Source organism: Mus musculus, chromosome 5, assembly GCF_000001635.26.
Source record: "Mus musculus strain C57BL/6J chromosome 5, GRCm38.p6 C57BL/6J".
NCBI lineage: Eukaryota > Metazoa > Chordata > Mammalia > Rodentia > Muridae > Mus > Mus musculus.
This window is the reverse complement of record NC_000071.6, coordinates 28,296,208-28,318,417: the sequence shown is the minus strand read 5'-3', so window position 1 is coordinate 28,318,417 and position 22,210 is coordinate 28,296,208. Positions and strand designations below refer to the sequence as shown.

Below are 22,210 nucleotides of genomic sequence, written 5' to 3'. Positions count from 1 at the left end.
ATGCCACACAGCCTCTGGAAAACCAAACCACACTAGTGAGAAAAAATGGAAAATGAAAATATCATCTTCATCTTTTAAAAACAGCTTTGACCCAAGGGCTCCCATAACACTGAGACTCACATATAAAACCTTAAGTTTTTACCTTCTCTAATCAGGTAGAGTAGACAAAATGTATTTTAAGCATTTAACTAGAAAGCCTCGAATCTGCATGTTAAAAAAAAAAAAATCATCTATGTAAGCTGGCAGTGACATATACCATACCACATCCTGCCAGAAATGGCATTCTGGATGTAGTCTCTGCCGTTTGGGTTTTTTGTTTTGAGGTCAGAACTCCTAAGCAGGGTTGTTTAACATGCCCACCCCAACCCCCAATCTGTAAGTAAGCATCACTAACACCTCTGGAATATGTAGAATAGTTCAAGTGTCTATAGCCAGAACTAGCTGGCAAATGCTTTTGTTGTCCACATTTTACCGTGAGGGTCTTTTATCCAAGTCCTGAAACGTCATTTTTTTTATTGTTCCACATCTTTAAAAAAAAAAAAAAAAAAAAAAACCCTCGTTCAACAAAACGTGGTTTTACTTATAACTGGCTAGTCTTTCCATATCGTTTACGATTGCGAAATGAAAATACTCAAACAACTGGTTCAGTAACCAACCCTTTGTACACGGTCTTCATCCCTTTCAAGCATACTGCCAAACACAAGTTTTCCTTAGATGATAATAGGTTTATTTAAAGCACCCTAATAAACCGCAAAATTCTTTTTACACTGAGTAGGCTGCTTGCCGCTGCCCAGGGCGCATCTTCCAAGAAGACTGGAAGTCGCCAGGGCCCCCCGACCCCGTCGCGGGGCCGCCGCCGACCTCGCGTCGCCGCCTCGGGCCTAACGCTCCGCGCTCCCGGCCTGAACGGCGGCGGCAAGCCCGGGGCGGCTCCGTCTGTGGCGGGGCAGCACGAAGGCCCTACATAAAGGGTGCCCGGTCTACGGCCCCCGCCGCGGCCCACGTACCTCCAGCGCCTGCTCCTCCGCCTGCGCCCAGGGCGGCCGCCATGGTGGTCCCCGGGCCCGGCCTTCAGCCGTCCCCCGAGCTCCTGGCAGGCCGACGGCTCTGGTGCGGGCCGGGGAGGCGGGGGAGCGGCGAGGGCCGGCGCCCGCGAGCGAGCAGAGGCGAGGCCCGCGCGTCGCGGTCCGCAGCGGACCCTCGCCTCCGCAGGAAGAAAACAACACTACGGCAACATGGCCGCGCCGCGGTGCACGCCGGGAGCAAGGCGGGCGGAAGAGCCAGGCGGCGGCGGGCGGACGCCTAAGGTCCCGGGTGCCTGAACGCCAGCGAGTGCCCGGCGGCGCGCGCTAGAAAGAGCAGCGCACAGACACAGTTTCGGCCGGGCTGGAAGGCCGAGGCTTCAGGCGGGAGGAGTGTGGACGGCCACACGCCGTAAAGTCGACATAAATCGCCTTGCAGCAGTAGGCGCGGCTGCGCTTTACGACGGCTGAGCCGCCGTGGCAAGTGGAGCCGAAGCGCGGCCGGAGACGCTAACGGCCGAGTCTGGCTACCGCGCCCCCAAGCTTGAGGCGCGCGAACGCTACATCGACGCACGCGCACTCGCGTTCGCGCGAGCTGGCGGAAAGCCTCGCGCGTAGGGTCTTAGGAAAGGAGAGGAGGTGTGTGGCGGTGGCACTAGGTACCACGACCTCAAAGACGGACTCCAGAGCATCCTAAAGCAAGTCCCCAAGCCTGCGGCTTTGAGGACGAGGTTTCGGGCAAAAGCGAGCTGGGAAGGCGGAGGAGCCCCGCAGGTGGGCCCTTGGAGAGGCCCGGCATGGAGGCTGGTCGCCGCTCAGTGAGAATTCCAGACGCGGGCATCCACATTCCCGGAAAGTCTTAGGGAGCTAAAAGAATGTCTGCTGTGAAATTCAACTTTTAGGTGATTGAAATTTTTCCTCATAAAAAAAAAAAAAAATCCCTAAAATCCCTGCTTTATAATGTTCATTTAAGAAACAGAAGGAAAAAAAATTCCTTTTTTAAAAAATCGTCATGAAGTCATTGCCCAATAAAAGTAAGCCTGGCATGGAGCCTCACTGACTAACTAGATTTCTGTCAGAAAGCACATTAATTCATATCTAAACTGCTTGAACCCCTTGTCACCTTTTCCTAATTTTTACACTGTTCAGGATGGACTACCCAACTGAGAATATTTTCAAGATAATATCAGTGCTGGTCTTGAGAAAGACCTCTCAAAAATAGGTACAATGATAAAATTACTTCATAATACTTTATAACGTATTACACATGAAAAAAGACGTGCATCTCAATTATAGCAAATGAAGATTAAATTGCTCAAAGGCCACTGAATATCCACTTCGAATGAGTCAGGATTTCAACTCTATGTCTGCCTTGACTCAAATCTCATGTTCTAACATAGCTATGACCTTAAGAAAGTAGTTTTCTTAATTTCACCTAAAACTGAAATTCTCCAGGACAGGAAACTCTAAACATTCTGTACTGAAACATTCACTAGAAAAACATTTAACCTGTATGTAGGAACACCTAGTATTTAGAGATGTGATCACTTGCTGTGAGTACAGATTTAATCACCCCCTTTTCCTTATCACTACATACCACTTCAGTCAGCTCTCTAACTTCCTCTAGAAACCTGTTAAAGGCTCAGTGTCAACCAGGAAACCAAACTGCAACGCTTGTGGTGAAAATGGTTTCAGAGCACGGCTCAGCCCTTAAATACCTCACAGGAACCTCGCCCTCTGTGCTTTCCTAATTGAGGTTACTATCTAAACGTGAGGGTTTAAGAATGAACTCTCAGCCCGGCGTGGTGGCACACGCCTTTAATCCCAGCACTCGGGAGGCAGAGGCAGGCAGATTTCTGAGTTCAAGGCCAGCCTGGTCTACAAAGTGATTTCCAGGACAGCCAGGGCTATACAGAGAAACCCTGTCTCGAAAAAAAAGGAACTCTCAGAGCTATTAGATACACTGGCTTCTATAGGTCAGTAGCTTTTAAGCCAAGGAGGCACCTTCCCCTCAGTGAGTACCTAGGTGGCCTTGGAGACACACTGTGCCTTCATTGACACCTAACACCCAAATCTTGGCTTTTGAATCCTATATTCCAAAAGAATAGTTTCTATTTGAAACACTTCACCTGAGTTAACTAACACTTCAATTATGAGTGAATAAAAATCTTGTGTACCTACAGAATGAAGTAGGAGAACAATGTCTTTTGTGGAGATCAAAGACGTCTACCTAACACCCAGTGTAGTCACTGACCAGCTATAATAAAGACTTTCTATTGGCTTAAATAAATAAACAAACAAATAAATAAAATGGAATAGTGACTGAAAGCACAAAAAGTAAAGCAAGTTAGAAGCACAGGCAGTCTATAAGTCATGGAATGATCATTTGCTCCACACTCTATGCCTCCATAAGGGCCGTACATTTTACTAATTAAAAAGTGGGGCAAGTGAAGATTAAATTAATCAAAAGTCTCTGGATCTGCACTTTCAACAAATGAATCACGATTTCAACTCTGTATCCATCTTGACTCAAATCTCATGCTCTAACATAGCTATGGCATTGAGAAAGTAAAATCTTCTAACAAGAAAGAAATGGAATTCAGTGATCAATAGTTCTCCAGGGAGAGACGCTTTCTACATTCACATTTTCTTGTTGAAGAGACAGTATCTCCACTGCCTGCCCCGGGTGCATGCTGTCATGTCGTTCCTTCCATTATGAACTCTCCTTCTGGAATCATAGACCCAAATATAGACTTTCATATGTTTTTTGTTTTTTTTTTTTAAAAAGGCTATCTGAGTTAATTGTTGAGAAACTTCTACTGAAGAATGCTCTATGCGGGTTTGTAATCTTCAAAAGCATCACATTTATGAACGTCTGGGAAAAACAGGTAGGTGGAGTTCCTGGCTAAAGAAGAGTCATGGCCACCAAGTACAGCCCATGACTGAAATGGCTCTCCCAGGGAGATGTATCAGTGGGCCAATTGTGAAAATAGGAAGGCCACAGGATCAGAGAGGTGGAATATGACAGTTAACTGCTTGATTTTGATTGTTGTGGTTGGTAAGTAAGAATGCTTTGGCATACTAAACATAAAGGTGGAGGGTGGATACCTACTCAGAATTCACATAGTAATGCATTCAACCAAAACATGGAGTTAGATGGATGGTTCAGTGGTTAAAAGCATATACTGAGGGGCTGGAGGGATGGCTCATCCATTAAGAGCACTGACTGCTCTTCCAGAGGTCATGAGTTCAATTCCCAGCAACCACATGGTGGCTCACAACCATCTGTAATGGAATCCAATGTCCTCTTCAGGTGTGTCTGAAGGCAGCGACAGTGTACTCCTATACATAAATAAATAAAACTTTAAAAAAAAAAAAGCATATACTGCATTCACAGAGGAGCAGTGTTTGGGTCCTAGTCCCATGTCAGGCAGCTCACAAACACCTATAACTCCAGCTCCATGGGATCTGATGCCCTTTTCTGGAGTGCACCTACACATTTGTATATACCCTCACACATTTTCTATGTCAGAAATGTACATGGGTCAGAAGACTGTTATTCCCAATTTACAACTGAGAAAAAGTGCAATTCCCTTGATCCAAGACATCAAGATTTCAAAGCAACCAAGTAGCTGGAAATCTGGGATAAGACACCTCTAAAGGGTTAGGACTTTGTCAATGGTATTCACTTGCCTATAATAGACACAGCCAGCTCCATATGAACTGGAATACAAGTCAACCAAAACGGTTAATAAACTTGTAAGTGCTGTGTGGAATATGGTGAGTTTAGAGCCCCTAGCCATAGAGTAGAAGAAACACTGGCTCCCTAGTAGGCTTCCCCATAAGCTGTACCATGTACTCATGAAAGGTGGGGAGAATCTCGAGACTGCCCATCACTGTGCTAGCTGATTTTCACTTAAGGAATTTCACCCACACACATCTCCCTTTTCATCCTTCTGAGAAGATTCTAAATCTTCATGGGGGAGGGGGCAAAAACTGAAGCCACAGGGCAATGAGAAAAACCAGTTCTACTGTGGGAAGAGCACAGAGAAAAATACAGACAGAAAGAAGCACATGCCAGTCCAGCACAATAGCTGAAGTAGGAATACTATAAAGCCCAACCACAAGATTCAGGGACTACCTGCCTAATATGGATGCCTAACCCATCAGTGGACCCCACTCTACTCTCCTCTCATGTAAGTAACAAATACCAAATGGAGAAGGCCTAGGGGTGGGGCTCAAGGATAAAGTCCTGGTCTATCATGTATGAGGCTTCATCCCCACCACCAAAAAGGAGACATTTTTTTTTTTTTCGGGGCAGGGTTTCTCTGTATAGCCCTGGCTGTCCTGGAACTCACTTTGTAGACCAGGCTGGCCTCGAACTCAGAAATCCGCCTGCCTCTGCCTCCCGAGTGCTGGGATTAAAGGCGTGCGCCACCACGCCCGGCGACAAGTGTTTTTTAAACAAGTGTCAAAGATGGAGCATGTGGGCAGAGTAACACACACCTGTAATAGCATTTGGGAAGCAGAGGAAGAAGGATTGCTTCAAGTGCATGGCCAGCCAGGAAGTCACAGCTAAACCCTGCCTCAAGAAAGCAAAGAAAAAAGGAAAGGGAAAGTCAAGTGCAAAAAACTGATGAATTCAGTTGGAAGTCATGTGGGCCTGATTCAAGAATGCAGCAGGAAGAGTGGACAAAGGAAATAACTACCAACTAACTAACCCACATTTCATATACAGCGTACCAGTAGAGGAATTGGGAACCATCTGGGCACAGAGAAACTAGTATTGTGATTTGCATGTGAAATGTACCCCATAGGTCTATGTGTTTAAACACTCGTTCCCATCTGAAGGTGCTCTCTCAAGGCTGTGGAACCTTTAATGTTGAAAACTGGTTGGCAGAAGTGGGACACTAGGGAAGGCCTTTGAAGGTTATACCCCATCTTTATCCAGACTCTTCTCTACTTTCTAATCAGTCAAGGTATGAATAAGTTGTACAGCATGCTTCCATTGAACCACTCCTACCATGATGCTCTCCCCTACCAGGATGAATTGTACCCCCTGAAACCTGAATCCAAAATAAACCACCCTAATACATGTGCAAAATGTGTACAGGCACTTTGGGGAAGCTTAGCAGTTTCTGTAAAAAATAAAAGTACATGTATCTGGTCAGTGAGATGGCCCAGCAGGTAATGCACTGAACCGAACAACCTGAGTTTAATTCCCAGAGCCCACAGAGTAGAAAGAGAGGAAGGAAGGAAGGAAGAAGGAAAGAAGGAAGGAAGGAAGGAAGGAAGGAAGGAAGGAAGGAAGGAAGGAAGAAAGGAAGGAAGGAAGGAAGGAAGCAAAAGGAATAACTGAGTTGCACAGCTTATTCTCTGTCCTTCATGCACTGCCAGGGCATACACACACAACAATATTTTAAAGTACACTTTTTATATAACCCATCAGGCATTTACCCAAGTGAACTAAAGATGTGTGTTCACAGAAAAACCTGTGTGTTTATAATTTTCATGTCAATGCTTATCTGTGATTATCCTTCAGTGGGTGACTGGATGAATTGCTAGGTTTATGTCATGGAATACAACTCAGAAATAATGATTGAACTCCTGAATCCAGGAGTGGTGATACACACCTTTAATCTGGGCCACACCTTCTTCTGGATGCCTCCTTAAGGACTTTTGAAGAAGGAAGGCTCACTCTTCAACTGCTTGCACTTACTTGCCAGCACATTTGTTAGAACCTACTTCTACAGAAGACAAGTTCAAACAACTAGCCTCATGGGACTAAGCAACTACTAGATTCTTGGACTTCCCATCCATGGCTGCCCATTGTTGGGTTAGTTGGACTACAGACTGTAAGTCATCACAATAAACTCCCTTAATATGTAGAGACGGTCATAAGTTCTGTGACTCTAGAGAACACTGACTATTACACCCACTGTACCCAGACTCTTGGCTACTTTATGGGTTCCTTTTTTTTTTTTTTTCCAACCTTCTCCACACCTATTACACGCTTCCAATCCCACAACACTAGGTAGGAAAATAAGAGGGCTAGAGGGGAAAGGGACATTAATATTGTTAGACTACTTTCTGCTGATTAGGGGCAAGTTTGATCCTCACTATCAGTGTATGTCCACTTGACAAACCACAACAACAACCAGCAGCAGCAGGGGGAGGGGAGAGGCGAGAGAAGAGAGAGAGAGAGAGAGAGAGAGAGAGAGAGAGAGAGAGAGAGAGGAAGGGGAAGGGGAAGGGGAAGGGGAAGGGGATGGGACAGAAACAGGAACAGGGACGGGGGGGGGGGAGGGGAAGGGGAAGGGGAAGAGGAAAGGGATTGAAAAGGGGAAGATGAGCAGCGGCCCCTCTTGAGGCTCTAGCATTTATATACTCTTTCAATTCCCAGAATTCCAAACATCATACAATGGCAAAAACTATATGTAGCTGACAAAATCATGCACCCGCTACAGCATGAGGTAAATCTAGTCAGCTGCTGTGGACAATCTTAAACAGCCCCATGTCCCACAACTGCTATTAGAACAAAAACATATTCCTATATAACATTTCTTTGTTTTTAAAGAAACCAAAATTCTCAAACCTGACCACACCCCTACACAAGAATCAGTAACCTATGCATTATATCCCTGTACATGAAAACCAATGCTGTAATATTCTTGGACAGAGGTTCTCAAGGTGTGAATCATGACCTCTTTAGGGGGTCAAATGATCTTTTCATAGAGGTCACCTAAGATCATTAGATATTTACATTATGATTCATAACAGTAGCAAAATTGCAGTTATAAAAGAGGAAGAAAAATAATTTTATGCTGGGAACCACAACATGATTATTAAAGGTTGCAGCATTAGGAAGGTTGACAGCCACTGTTCTAGGAGAAAACAAATCTTCGTGGTATTTGGCTTGACAAAGTTTTTTTTTTTTTAATGGGATAGTGTACTGGCTAGTTTTGTGCCAACTTGACACAGGCTGGAGTTATCACAGAGAAAAGAGCTTCACTTGTGGAAATGCCTCCACGAGATCCAGCTGTAAGGCATTTTCTCAATTAGTGGTCAAGGGGGAAAGGCCCCTTGTAGGTGGGACCATCTCTGGGCTGGTAGTCTTGGGTTCTATAAGAGAGCAGGCTGAGCAAGCCAGGGGAGGCAAGCCAGTAAAGAGCATCTCTCCATGGCCTCTGTATCAGCTCCTGCTTCCTGCCCTGCTTGAGTTCCAGTCCTGACTTCCTTGGTGATGAACAGCAATGTGGGAGTGTAAGCTGAATAAATCCTTTCCTCTCCAACTGCTTCTTGGTCATGATGTTTGTGCAGGAATAGAAACCCTGACTAAGACAAATAGAAAGTAAACTATAGACAAAAATTAAAAAGTAAGGTTTCCTAAAAACTTAAACATCTGCTCTGAAAAGGCCACCATTAACTAAAGAAGATGGCAAACCAAACAAAGGAAGACATATGTGTCACACACACATACTGAAGAACATGCTACAAAGCACTGAACTTAAATGTTAAGACAAAAAATGAAGCCAACAGCTGGAAAGAAAGCTAAATGGTATGAGCACATCTCTTCCACAAACTCAAGTTTGTTTTGAAACACCTATGTTGGTGGTTTACAACTGCCTGGGACTCTAGTTTCAGGATATTTGATACCCTCTTCTGGCCTCTACGGGCATCTATACTCACATTTTTTATATCTTATTACAAAAGAGGAGGAGGAGGACATGAAAGTAAATTACAAGAACACAATGTACTCCTTTCAAATGGACAAAAGGAACAGAGCCAGGCATGAAGGTACATACCTTTCATCTCAGCACTCAGGAGGCAGAAGCAGGTGGTTCTCTGTGAATTTCAGGCCAGCTTGGTCTACATAGAGATGATAAGGAAAGCCAGGGCTATGTAGAGAGGCCCTGCCTAAAAAAAAGAAAAAGAAAAAGAAAAAGAAATAAACAGGCATCTCACAAAAGAAGGTGTCTATGTCCAATTAGCAGATTAAAATACTTTTGTCACAATTAATTTCACAGCTATATTCTAATATGACTCTGTAAGGATGTAAAACTAGAAAGACAAAATAAGCTTTTTGAGGGTGTAGCTAACTGTAACACGTGCATTTTTAGAGGAGATTTTAAAGTAGTACAGCTACTTTGGGAATGAGTTTATCATTTTTTTAAAATAGAAATGTCCTGCTAGAGATGCACAGTTCAGTTGTAGAGCAGTTGCTTAGCATGTGTGTAACACTAGGTTCCATCTCCAGAAAGGTGGAGAGAGGACTTATTTTGTGACATAGCAATTCTTTACTTTATCCAAGAGAAATGAAAATATTTTTGACAATTAACAACACTGTCATGTGCAATGGCTTCAATCCACTAGTAATGCTTCGTCAAACCCTGATATGTATACATAATGGAGTGTCACTTAGCAGTCAGAGGATCAAGCCACTAATGCATGCAATATACTCAGAGCTCATAGCTACAAACGAGGCAGCCAAATATCAAAAGAGTACATCCACATGTGCCCACTTATTTGTCATTCTACGGCAAGTCATCCATAGTGACAGCAAACAGAGCTCTGGCTGCTGTCGTTGCAGGGAAGCAAGCCTGATGCAAAAGAATAAAGAAGGAGGCATCATCACGAAACATATTATTGTGTCTCCAGTCACAAGTACGTACAAAACTCAAGTTCATCCAATCATGATTACAATGTTCACTTTGTTCAGCCTGACATGATCGTGCGTGACTGTAATCTCAGCACTTAGGAGGCTAAGGTAAGAGCATTTCAAGTCCAAGGCTAGCCTGAGCTACATAGTGAAATCTTGATCACATATACTTAAGCACAAATTTTGTTCTATATGAATCCTTCCTCAACAGAGTTAAGAATAACAAATTTTCAATAATTAGGGAGAACAATTTGGTCATCTACTAAGTATATACAAGCTAAGAGAGGATCTTTTTAGTAACAAAAATAGAAACTAGAACAGAAAGAGGCTCTTTTGAGCTCTTGATGAAAATCAGAAATCCCCAGGGCTCTCTTCAATCATGAGGGGACACACACACAAAACAAAAAACAAAAAAATCAAAAACAAAAACAAAAATACACTCTGAGAAACAAAAACAGTGTTTGCAACCACAAGCCTGGAAAGAGACTCGGAAGGAAGTACTTAAGTAGAGGACAAGCAGCTCCAATACAATAGCTGAGCTTATGAATGCCAGGGAAGGCAACACAAATGTGGCATTCCTGCACAAAGTCAGGTCTCAGCTAAAGTGGAGTTTTGTTCTTGCTGCAGACAGGAACTGTTTCGTATAAAACACGGAGTGAACAGCAAACAGAAGTCAGGAGGCTGCGAGCAGAGTAATTCTACTAACAGTCTTCTGTTGCTCACAGGATGAATTCAAGAGATCAGAGTGAATTAATATTATAGTGGTTGAGACTGGCTATTAACAGGTTATTAGCAGTCATAATGTAAATGGCCTTCCAATAAAAAGACTGATAACAAGTTGAGTTATTAGGAATCCATCAACAAAGCCAGTTGTGGTGGCACAAGTTTATAATCCCAGCATTAGAAAGTGTGAGGCAGGAGAATGGCCATGAGCTTCAAGCTAGCTAGGGCTGTACAATAAGACTTTTACTAACAAAAACAACAACAATAATATTAGTTAGGAGCCAAAGACATAGCTCAGTTGGTACAGTGCTTGTCAAAATATGCACAAAGCCAGAGTGCCACATAAATGGAGGGTGCTGTGCATAACTAGAATCTTTTTTTTTAAAGATTTATTTATTTATTATATGTAAGTACACTGTAGCTGTCTTCAGACACTCCAGAAGAGGGAGTCAGATCTCGCTAGGGATGGTTGTGAGCCACCATGTGGTTGCTGGGATTTGAACTCTGGACCTTCGGAAGAGCAGTCGGGTGCTCTTACCCACTGAGCCATCTCACCAGCCCCCATAACTAGAATCTTAACATGACTTAATTAACATGAAAAGCAGGTGGAGGAGATGACAAAGACCACAGCAGGAATGAAGAACAGACAACAAAACAGACGGTGCTGACCCTGAGAGACACTACTCTTCAGAGAACTTGTAAGCCTCAAGGAAAGACAATCTTGAGCCATCTTGCTGTCACAGCTTGACAGGATTTGAAATCACCTAGGAGGCATTCCTTGGGGCAGGTCAGAGAGTATTAACTGAGGGAGAGACCTGCCGTCAGAGTGGGTAACATCTTCCAGAGGATAGCCCAGATATAACGAGGCTTGAGGACAAACATTGTTTCAGGAGCCTGGATTCTCCCTCACAAGCACACCTGTTACTGATGTTGACACGATGTTCCACTTCTTCTAGATTTCCAATGGAAACTTGGTGCCAGACAACCTCCTTCAGAGATGGATTGGACTTCTGAGGAATTCAACTTTGTGCACGAAGATGCTATTGGGGTTCTCAGCCACTCCAAAAATGCTATTGTTATAGTACCCAGCCAGTTGTGTAAGTTGATTTGATAAAATCCCTTTACTTGAGCTTGGGGGCACGTGTATGTAAGGAGATGGAGGATCACACACACACACACGCACACACTCATTGGTTCTGTAGAAACACCACCGATCTTCCTTTTTACATCTCAGTTATTACTTTCCATCATAATAAATTCTCTTATTATGCTGTTTTGTTCCCTTAGCTTAGTTTGTCCTCATTATTAAGAATGTGTCATTATAAAGCCACTACAACCACACCATCCTAATGTGTACTGATAAGACTAAAAAGACTCTGTGTGAACTATATGATTTCTAAAACATATCAGTTAAATAATTGCATTTAAAAGTGGAACCTGAGGCCCACACAGGAATGACACCCTCACTTCTGCACCACCTGCTAAGTTCTGTCCACTAGAAAAGCTGATATAAGCCCAATGTCCTGAGGCTCATAGCTCCTGAAGCAGACAGAGTATGATGATGGGTCAATTAATTACAGAGAAATGGCAATTCTGGTTCTTTTTTTAAAGAGAGTTATTTATTTCTACTATATGGGCATAGGCTTTTTAAGCTGCATGTACATCTGTGCACATATGTACAGTTCCCAAGATGGCCAGAAGATAACACTGGATCCTCTGGAACTTGGTCAGAGAGTTATGAGCCACTGTGCTGATGGCGGGAACTGAACCTGGGCCCTCTGCAAAAGCAGCAAGCAATCTTAACCACAGAGCCACCTCTTCAGAGCCCTGCCCCACTTCTTCTGGCACACTTCACCAGAGTCCCATCCAGATGCCGGGAAAGGAAGCACCAGCAAGCATGCTAATGAAAAAGTGTTGATCACGAAACAGGAAGGAGTTTCTGCCAGTGGTGACGTACTATGACACATTATTTAATGCTACTATGGTAAGATTTTGTTTTCTATCAAGAAAGAGCAGAATATTAATCTGGAGGAGATGTTGTGAGCACTGTGGACAGCCTGGCCGTATCTCCTAAGCATTTACTATTCCCCCTTTGCCATTTTCATGGGAGATCCAAGAGATAAAGTTCCACAGAGGTGCCAGGGATAATAACACTAGTTCGTTCAACCTTGTGGTCTTGGATCTGATTTTTTTTTTTATTGTAGAAAACAGTAAAAAATTACTGACTAGAATTAACACTAATGTTGTCTCTTCTGACCCTGAGGCAAGCCAGGCTTGTAGCTGTGCAGTGGATCCATACAGGAAGAAAAGGGGCAGGGGGAGGATGCCTCGATTCACTCAGGAATTGCAGCCTTGCATCTGTCTGAAGATCTGGGCTGATACCAAAACAACTGGGTCCTTGGTGAACTGCAAGGTCATGTTCTGAAACATTCTTATTGAAAGAAGCTAATGATTTAAAAAAAATCATTACATTCCATTCAAAAACTGGCACCGTCAAACCAATAACCATAACTTGAAGATCTCAGATACATAACTTATGTATCTCAGATACATAAGCCTGGCCATTGAATACACCAACTAAGAAGTTAGAGTGAGCCAGACTTGGTGGATTAAGACCCTATCTCAAGAGAGAAATGTAAGCTGTGCTTTACCTTTTGTTAATAAGGCCACCTCCCATGTCATCCCTGATCTTTCCTTGGGTGTATTTTTATGGTGCTGATGAGGCAGGAGCCAATGTCAATAGGCAGTCAGAGAACAGAGCCCACAGTGAAAAAACACAATGTGCTCACACATTACAGTGAGAATAGACACCTGGATTTAAAAGGAACTTAGGGTTAAAATGGTGGAGCCAGGAACACTAGAGAAGAAAAGCAAAGACACTTGCAGAAGGCTATGAGATAACCAAGCAGACCTTAGCAGAAACAGGCAGAAACTCTAAGGAGCAAGGCCAGTGTCCATGGGGTAGCTGACAAGCTTTCATTGAGACACTCCCTCAGCCTCAGTGTTTCTGTTAGGCTTTCTGTTGCTGTGAAGAGACACCATGACCACAGCAACTCTTGTAAAGGAAAGCATTTCATTAAAGCTGGCTTACAGGCCAGAAGTTTAGTCTGTTATTGTCATGGTAAGAAGAATCACAGCATAACAGGTACACATGGTGCTTGAGAGGTAGCTGACAGTTGTACATCTGGATCCTCACACAGCAGGAAGACAGAGAGACACTGGGCATACACTTCCTCCAACAAAGCCACACCTACTCAAACAAGGCCACACCTCCTAATAGTGCTATTCCCTATGAGCCTATGGGAGCCATTTTCATTGAAATCACCACACCCAGGAAACATGTGTTAACCATTGCTCTTTTATATATCCCTGCTTCTAATGCAGCTCATTGTAACAGATTGAATTCTAAGTAAAGATGGTTTCTAACAAGAGGCCTCCACCTACTCAGAAAAGTGACTAGACTATCCTACAGACAAGAAGCCGACAAAGAACAACTATAGCTACTTCATGTGGCTATAAGAACAAAGGACTTGAGACACCTGCCAGGTCTGAGGTAGCAAGGCCAACAGTTCACAAAGCACAAATCAGAGATGAACAGGGGCACACCTTCCTTCCCTTCTTCCCCATGGCTCTATAAAAGCCCCTAGACAGGGAAGCTCAGTGGCTCTCTCTTGGGAACTCTCCTTACTTTTCAGAGTTTCTCACACGTTTCCTTAATCTCTCTTAGTGTAGTGAGGCTTGCAGGGTTTTAGCTTAGTCCCATAAGAGTGCAACTTGAGTATTTATCCGGTAAGACAGTGAGCTGGAGCCACTGCTCCAGTTACATCTTTGATGACCATGAGTACCTGGCACTCTCGATCCTGTGATCAAAAACAACTGGGTGGAGAGAGGTCCCTTTATACCCAAGAATCTCTGAATCACTAAATGACCTCACAGAGGTCATCTAACAAGTCTAGAACAAGTGCCTAGAGTTTCCTAAGCTGCTTAATCATCGTAGCTGCTTAGCTATCCAGTGAGTATGCTGAGTTCGGGTTGCTTCTAAAGTTTAGGAAGAACTAATGTTAAAGGTTTTAAGAATTGAAGAAACACATGACCCCCATATGTTCTGAAATAATGGGATTATTATCATCTTGTAACCAAGACCCCATAATCTGAACCAGGACCCACATCCTGTTTGGTGACTGTATTAGTCAGGGTTCTCTAGAGTCACAGAACTTATGGATCGTCTCTAGATAGTAAAGGAATTTATTGATGACTTACAGTCGGCAGCCCAATTCCCAACAATGATTCAGTCGCAGCTGTGAATGGAAGTCCAAGGATCTAGCAGTTACTCAGTCTCAGGAAGCAAGCAGGCGAAGGAGCAAGAGCAAGAGCTAGACTCCCTTCTTCCAATGTCCTTATATTGTCTCCAGCAGAAGGTGTAGCCCAAATTAAAGGTATGTTCCACCACACCCTTAATCCCAGATGAAAAGGTGTAGCCCAGATTAAAGGTATGTTCCTTAAACTCGGAGATTTAATCTTCTGGAATCCATAGCCACTATGGCTCAAGATCTCCATACCAAGATCCAGATAAGGATCTCCAAGCCTCCAGATAAGGGTCACTGGTGAGCCTTCCAATTCTGGATTGTAGTTCATTTCAAATATAGTCAAGTTGACAATCAGGAATAGCCACTACAGTGACTATGTATCATTCTATGTGGTGACTGTACTATCACTCTCTCTGTGTGAAGAGATATTAGCCCCTTCTTCGAGGTAATTGCTAGCTCCTTAATTCTCCACCCAATTTGTGACAATTAGGAGGCTATGTCTTGAGCCAAAAGGTCCAGCTGAAAAATGGGAAGGACTAGGGCAGCCCTGGGTAGGATCCAGTCTTCACCACTCCCAGTATCTGCAGAGCCTGTCTTCAGAGATGGCATGGATCTAGTGAGGACCTTCCACTCCACAAATGTGGACTCCATCTTCTCACAGAGTAAAGCTGGGAAGGAAATGCCTGAGTAGTGCCACTTTCCTTCACCAGCAGAAATGGAAGGAAGGTGGACTTCTGACTTCTGAGCTATGGATAAATATTTGCCCATGGCATGAAGTCCAAACATCCCTCTCTGTGCAAAAAAAGCATTTGCCAACTACTGTTTGCATTCCACTTGCCAGCTGCCATTTATAGCATTCTCCACAGCATACCCAGCATGTTGAATCAGCTTGAGTTATCTCTGCCTAGAAGGAGTTTGAACATGGCAGAAGAGATGGGCATCACAGATACATCAGCAAACAGCGTGGGCAATGGGAGGACTGAAGAAGAAGAGCTGTGTGCATAGAATGAGCCAGACCAAAGGGCAGTGCTGGAGTTGTTTATTTGGTTTCGATTTTGTTTTGTTTTGTTTTGTTTTGCTTTGCTTTGCTTTGTTTTGTTTAAGGCAGGGTCTTATGTAGCTCGTGCTGGCCTCAAACTCTGTAATTGAGGAAGACCTTGAACTCCTGATTCTCCTGCCTCCACCACCCAAGTTGTAAGATTACAGGTAAGCACCACCACATCTGGCTGGTTTATTGCTTTGCCAATATTTAAATTGTAATTTGAAGATCTATCCCTCATGATTGAAGATAATATATCCAGTAGCCCTCTCCTTTTCTGACAGCAGCGGGTAAGTGAAAAGAAGAGCAACTGTCCTTCTGTGTCTTACACTCTTCTCTATAGATTCCTATGACAAAGTTTAGTTAGTAAGCTCAGCAAGTAAGAGATGACCACCAATAACTAAGGACGAAATGAAACAACTATAAGGATATGCTGAATAAAAGTTTTCACCTCAGGCTATTATTAAGATAAGGGTAAGATGAATGAAGGCATCATCGTAGCAGCCAACTTTTAACTGATGAGGCCAAGTGATTGACAGGCATTGGTACAGTGCATGGATGTGTTAGACAAGGAATGACTCTTGTCCCAAGAGATTCTGTCACTTAAGAATGGTGTGCAATTTAAAACATAGGAATGCTGACATATGGAATTTTCCATTGAATATTTTCAGACTGAAGTTGTTATGGTTAACAAATAGAAACTGCCAGGATAGGAACTGAAAAACAATTATGAAATTGCCTTGCTATTCAAAAGAGCCAGTGTGCCTCTTTAGACAATTAGCAAGTATTGTTGTGATCATCAAAGTTAGCTTGCTGCTAACCTTCGGAGCTTAGGGAGGAAACATCAATGCCTTGATAAACAGCTGCCTATTAGTAGAATTATATCAATTCAGTGGATAGGGAAGAGTTATTTTAAATCAAGATGTGGGGATGGAAGAAATAGCTTAGCTTGTGAAGGCACTTGCCACTGAAACTGACAACCTAAGTTTTATCTCCTGGACCTACAAAGTGGAAGAAGACAACCACAACAGCAAGTTGTCTGTGCCTGTGACCACATCACACACAAAATAGATAAATAGATGAATAGATAGATAGATAGATAGATAGATAGATAGATAGATAGATAGTTGTAAAATATATATTAAATAAAAACCAACATAGTGCAATGGCACAGCACTTGGGGACCTAAGAAAAAAAGGACTACTGAAAGCTTGGGACCATCTTCATCTACATAGCCAATTCCCATCCAACCAATGATACACAGTGAGGCCCTACGTCAAGGAAGGGGGGTGGGGAGGAAAGAAAGAAAGAAGAAAGGAAGGAAAGAAAGAAAGAAGGAAAGAAGAAAGAAAATTTAATTTAATTTAATTTATTTTAGTCTTTTGAAACGTCTCACTATATAGCCTTGGGTGTCCTGAAACTCAGTGCGTAGACCAGACTGGCCTCAAAGTCACAGGATTCACCAGCCTCTGCCCCCCACATGCTGTGATTAAGGGCATGCATGCCCCAAAAGAAAAGCACATTTAAGACAACAACAACAGAAACCAACGAACAAAGCAAAAACAGGACAAGGGCAGAGAGAATAATGGATGATGGAGGGACTGTCTGAGTTCATTTGAAGGTGAAACTGAACGGGGATGTAGTGCAGTTGGTTGTAGGGTGCTTGAACCATTCGTGAAGCTGTAGGTGCCACCCTCAGTGCTGTGTAAAATGGCATCAGAGTGCACAACTGCAATCCCAATGCTCTACTTGAAGATGAGAAGAGGAGAATCTCAAGGACATCCTTGGTTTGACGCCAGCATGATATACATGCTATTCTTTAAAACAAAACAATCCAATAGACTAAATCAACAGAGGTAGAGGGCTCGAAAGACAGCTCACTCAGTAAAGTACTTACCCTGCAAGTATAAAGAACCAACGTAAAAAGGCTGCATATGGTGGCACGTGCTTGTATTCCCAGCACTGAGGAGAAAGAAACAGACAGACACTGGGTCTTGCCTACTTGGTGAGTCCCAGGTCTCAGTGAGAAACCCTATCTCAAAAATTAAAGTGGATGGCTCCTGGGAAATGATACTGGAGACCTGATGTTTTCTGTCTGGCTTACACATGTACCCACACACGTCCACACAAGCACACACAGAAACTGGTCTGTATCTGCAGACATTTGAAGTGTGAAAACATGAAGCTGGAGAGATGTCTCATGGCCAAGAGCATGTACTGCCCTCACAGAGGAACCAAGGTCTGGTTCCCAGCACCACCGCTGTGTGGCTCATAACTCCCTGTAACTCCAGCCCCTCAAGGGTCTGACACCTCTGGCTTCTGTGGACACCTGCACTTATATTCACACAAAGACAAACACATATACATATTTTTAAATGTGAAATGACAAGCCACGAACCAAGAAAAGATACTTGTAGCATACTCAGCAAATGATTCATGCCCTGCATATTACAAATTTCTTATTAAAAACATACAAATAGGCCAACAGGAAAATAGACAAAAAACAGATTACAGATGAGGAAACTTAGTGACTGATGGTAATATAAGGAGCTGCTGAGACACACACTACAAAGAGGTAAAAGCAACCACGTTTCACATGTCAGAGAGGAGATGTTCAACTGGTGCCAGTGAGGACGTTCTTGGTGCTGGAAACACTGCAGAGGAACCACTGTGGAGTGACTTGGCTACATCCAATGAGTAATGTCCATACAAGCATGTCACCCTGAGTGTCACACACATGCATAAGATATGAAGCAGTGCTTTTGCAGCACTGGGAACAAGAAACAACATCAACAAAATTGTCAAACAAAGATGAGTAGAAAACCAAATTAGGAGGGAGAAGAGGGGAGGGGAGAGAAGGGGGAGGATGAAGCAGACTGTGATGTCATCACAAAATGAGAATACACCAACGTGGGAACATTCATGTGTTTTTCTGGCTTATGGTCACAAGCTGCCTTTAGAAGTCAAGTCTACACATCTTACTTAAGCTAAGATGGGTCCTGCATCCAGCTCAGTGGTCCGTGCCCTTGCCTCCTTCAAAGAACACTGGCGGAGGACTTGGCAGGATGTTTCTCCATGTATCCAGCTTGGTCTAGTTTTAGGCTAGTAGTGCCACCACAGAATGGGTGTGAGTGTCCTCACTGATCACCACGGGGGTGGGCACCATAGGGATGGTGGCTTGGATCCCACAGTGAAGTGACATCAGCCCAGTTCTCACCTAGAAGTTCTCACTCCCCGAGTAACACATGTCCTGTGGATCTCTGAGGATCACTGGGGATTCTGTGGATCACGTGGTCACCGAGACCATGAGAATGTCCTGCTTCTGACAGAGTGACATGAAGGAGGTTCCTTATCCTTAGAGATTCCTGGCTGAATTTGTGGGTTTTATTACAAGCATCAAACAGTGCTGCCCAAAGCTGTGATCCTATTCACGGCTTGGGATGCTACTGTGACGGGTTTTCTCTTGTCCATTAATTCCTGTCTCCAGATATCACATTTTGTCAACATGGAACTATGGTTTCTTTTTTTCAATTCTGTGGGTTATAAATTTTTATCTTCTCAGGGTTTAAGTTCAAAGTGTCATAGATCTGGCTGTGAAAAGCCCTGCTAGCCGATCCAGCATCCTTTGTGCTTGGTGTCATTTAGTCACAGCACTGTGTCCACAGTCACTTGGGCCAGTGTCTTGATGCAACATCACAACTATTCCAGGTGCCTCATTTTATAACAACAGCAGAAACAGCAAGGGATGAGTCAGGCTGGGGGCACGAGGCAGGGCCTCCCTCTGGGCCTTCTGATGATTGACAAGATGTGAGTCAGGCTGGGAGTGGGGAACACATGGAGTGTCAGACAAACCGGCTTTGCCAGCAACTGTGGCACACATAGCAGCAGTTAGGATTAGTGTCTTGGAGGGGGGACAGCATAAAAACACCTCATTTGGCCAGTTCTAATGGGGCATTTCAGTAGCATCCAGAACAACTGTCCACACCCCATCTCCATAACATTCTCATCTTTACAATGGCCATGAAAACTCAGATAAAAGATGGATCCAGCCTCATTTAAATTTGGCTCCAAGTCCTGTTAAAAAGCATAGAGGGATACAGCTCTACCTCAGCCGGCATGGATCAGTTTATAACTTCCTTTTCTCCAGCGATCATGCCTTCTGACCCTCTTTGTCTTTCTGTTGCCATTTCTAGAAGGTCTTACAAATGCAATCATACCCGATGTGGTCTTTCTCAGCCCAGTGCATCTGGGACTTCTCCACTGTGGTTTGTATCTGTATCCTGCCTTTCTTGATACCATGCAGTACCGCACTGCAGCAATGAAGCCTGCTCACCCCTATCACCTCGCCCAGTGGTTGGGGCTGTTTCCAGCTTTGCAAGTAAGAAAATGTTATACAAAAGGCACAGAAGCACATGCCTGCCACCTCAACACTCAGAAGGCTAAAACAGGATTGGCTTGAGTTTGAGGCCAGCCTGAGCTACAAAGCAAATTCCAAACCAGTGTGGAATACATTGAGAGACCCTGTCTTTTAAAAAGAGGAAGCAATGGGGAGCGTGTGGGGGACTTTTGGGATAGCATTGGAAATGTAAATGAAATAAATACCCAATTTAAAAAAAAAGAGGAAGCAAAAGGGGGAGGGGAAGAACAGGAAGGAAAAAAGAAGGAAGGAAGGGAGGAAGGAAGGAAGGAAGGGAGGGAGGGAGGGAGGGAGGGAGGGAGGGAGGGAGGGAGGAAGGAAGGAAGAAGAAAGTGTTATAAACATTCTCAGACATAGCTATGTTTTTGTTTCTCTTCAGCAGACAGCAGACAGCTGGAAGTGACATTTCCGGGAAGTGACATTTCATGAGAAACTGAGTTCACCCACAAGGAACTGCTTGCTGGTCTTCATAGTGAAGCCACACCCCCACGGGCACTATAGCTCATGAGAAATACCCCATCCCCATCAGCTTGTGGGACTTTCAGATTGGCTGGTAACAAAAACTGACTTAGGCCGAGACAGACGTGGAGCGGTTGGCGTTCACGGTAGCTTGAACTGGCCCTTTCCCTAACGGCAGTTAAGCACGCTGTCTTTCCCCGCTCTACCTTCCACCTACCTCTAACACATCTGTGTCACATCTGTGACATCTGTTCAAACCGTTTGCCCATTTATAGGCGAATTTTCTTCTCCTACCAAGTTTCTAGAATGTTCTTAATATGATGGATTCAAGTTGTGTTTTGAAAATACTTTCTCCGGTTGGTGACATATCTGTTCATATTATTTGTGTGTATGTGTGTGCATGTATGTTTGTGTATGTGCACATGTGTGTGCATACATGTTCATGTGTGTGCTTTTTTTTCAAGACAGAGTTTCTCTTCGTAACTCTGGCTGTCCTGGAACTTGCTTTATAGATCAGGCTGGCCTTGAGTTCAGAGATTCCCCCTACCTCTGCCTATGGAGTGCTGGGGTTAAAGGTGTGTGCCAGCACACCCAGCTTCATATTTGTAACTGTCCTTCAAAGAGAGTCTAAGGCTCAGATGAAGTCTACTTAACTTGTATTTTCAGTCTGCTAAGATCATTGGTAAATGCAAAGCAATGATTTCTTCTACAAGTTTTATAATTTAGAGTTTACATTTAAGTCTCCAGGCCATTTTGAGTGAGTTTTGATTATGCCATGTGTCCTAGCTCATTTTTTTATTTCATTAAAAATATTGTTTCTTGATACTGAAGGTAATGCAGGCTCATTGTAGAAACATGAAATGAAGAAAAGAATAAAATTAGCCTTCATTTTGGTTCCTCTGTGCTACTGTAACTAAGTGCCATTGACTGGTTAATTTATGAAGGACAGAGATTCATCTCTTACAGCACTGGAAGCTGCAAGTCCAAGATAAAGGCACCAGCAGGCTCAGGATCTAATGAGAACCACATTCCGTTTCCAACGTGGTCTTGTGTGGCTGCACCTGTGGGAGGGAGAGAGAGAAAGGCGAGAGGAAGACAAAGGTGCTCTTACCAGGATCCCAGCCCATTCCCAAGGGGAAGAACCCGAGGCCTTAGCTCACCTCTTCATCCTTCCACTTTAGCTGTTCCATTTGGACATCTGAATTTAGGAGGGAACACATCAAACCAGAGAGGCTACTGCCCAGATTCTCAGCAATCTATGACCTAGGTATCTCCTTTATTAATGTATACAATTTGATTTCATTCTGCTTATAATACATGCAAAATGCATATCTTCCTTCTATGCATTTAACTCTGCTATTGCTTATTACTACTTGGTTATAACTACATGGTTGTGTTCCTTGAGGTTTATATTGCTGTGATAAATCACCATAAGCAAAAGCAACTTGAGGAAGAAAAGGGGTTTCTGGTTTACAACTCTCAGGTTATGTTTACTCCGTCACCGAGGGAACTAGGAACTGGAGGCAGGAACCAAAACAGATGCCGTAGACAAATGCTGCTTACTAGACTGCTCCCACAGCTTGC

General features: G+C 43.7%; 1 protein-coding gene and 1 long non-coding RNA gene across 5 annotated transcripts in view; one reads left to right on the top strand and one right to left on the bottom strand.

The window, feature by feature from the left end:
- The window catches only part of Rbm33 (RNA binding motif protein 33), a 102,409-nt gene extending 100,827 nt beyond the window's left edge, over positions 1 to 1,582 (bottom strand). For 2 of the 4 annotated variants that reach the window (XM_006535734.4, XM_006535735.4), the window contains exon 1: positions 1,008 to 1,582. In XM_006535734.4, the coding sequence (XP_006535797.1) occupies positions 1,008 to 1,050 (43 nt within the window). In that variant the 5' untranslated portion in view covers positions 1,051 to 1,582. The remainder of the gene's footprint in view (positions 1 to 1,007) is intronic. The other 2 variants (XM_006535733.4, NM_028234.1) reach the window with 2 other exon arrangements.
- Gm35602 lies at positions 1,331 to 21,048 on the top strand. The gene is made up of 5 exons (XR_003955879.1): positions 1,331 to 1,924; positions 3,811 to 3,910; positions 11,361 to 11,501; positions 12,087 to 12,388; positions 20,550 to 21,048. It is a non-coding gene; the product is annotated as a predicted gene, 35602 (long non-coding RNA).
- Positions 21,049 to 22,210: the final 1,162 nt, after the last annotated feature.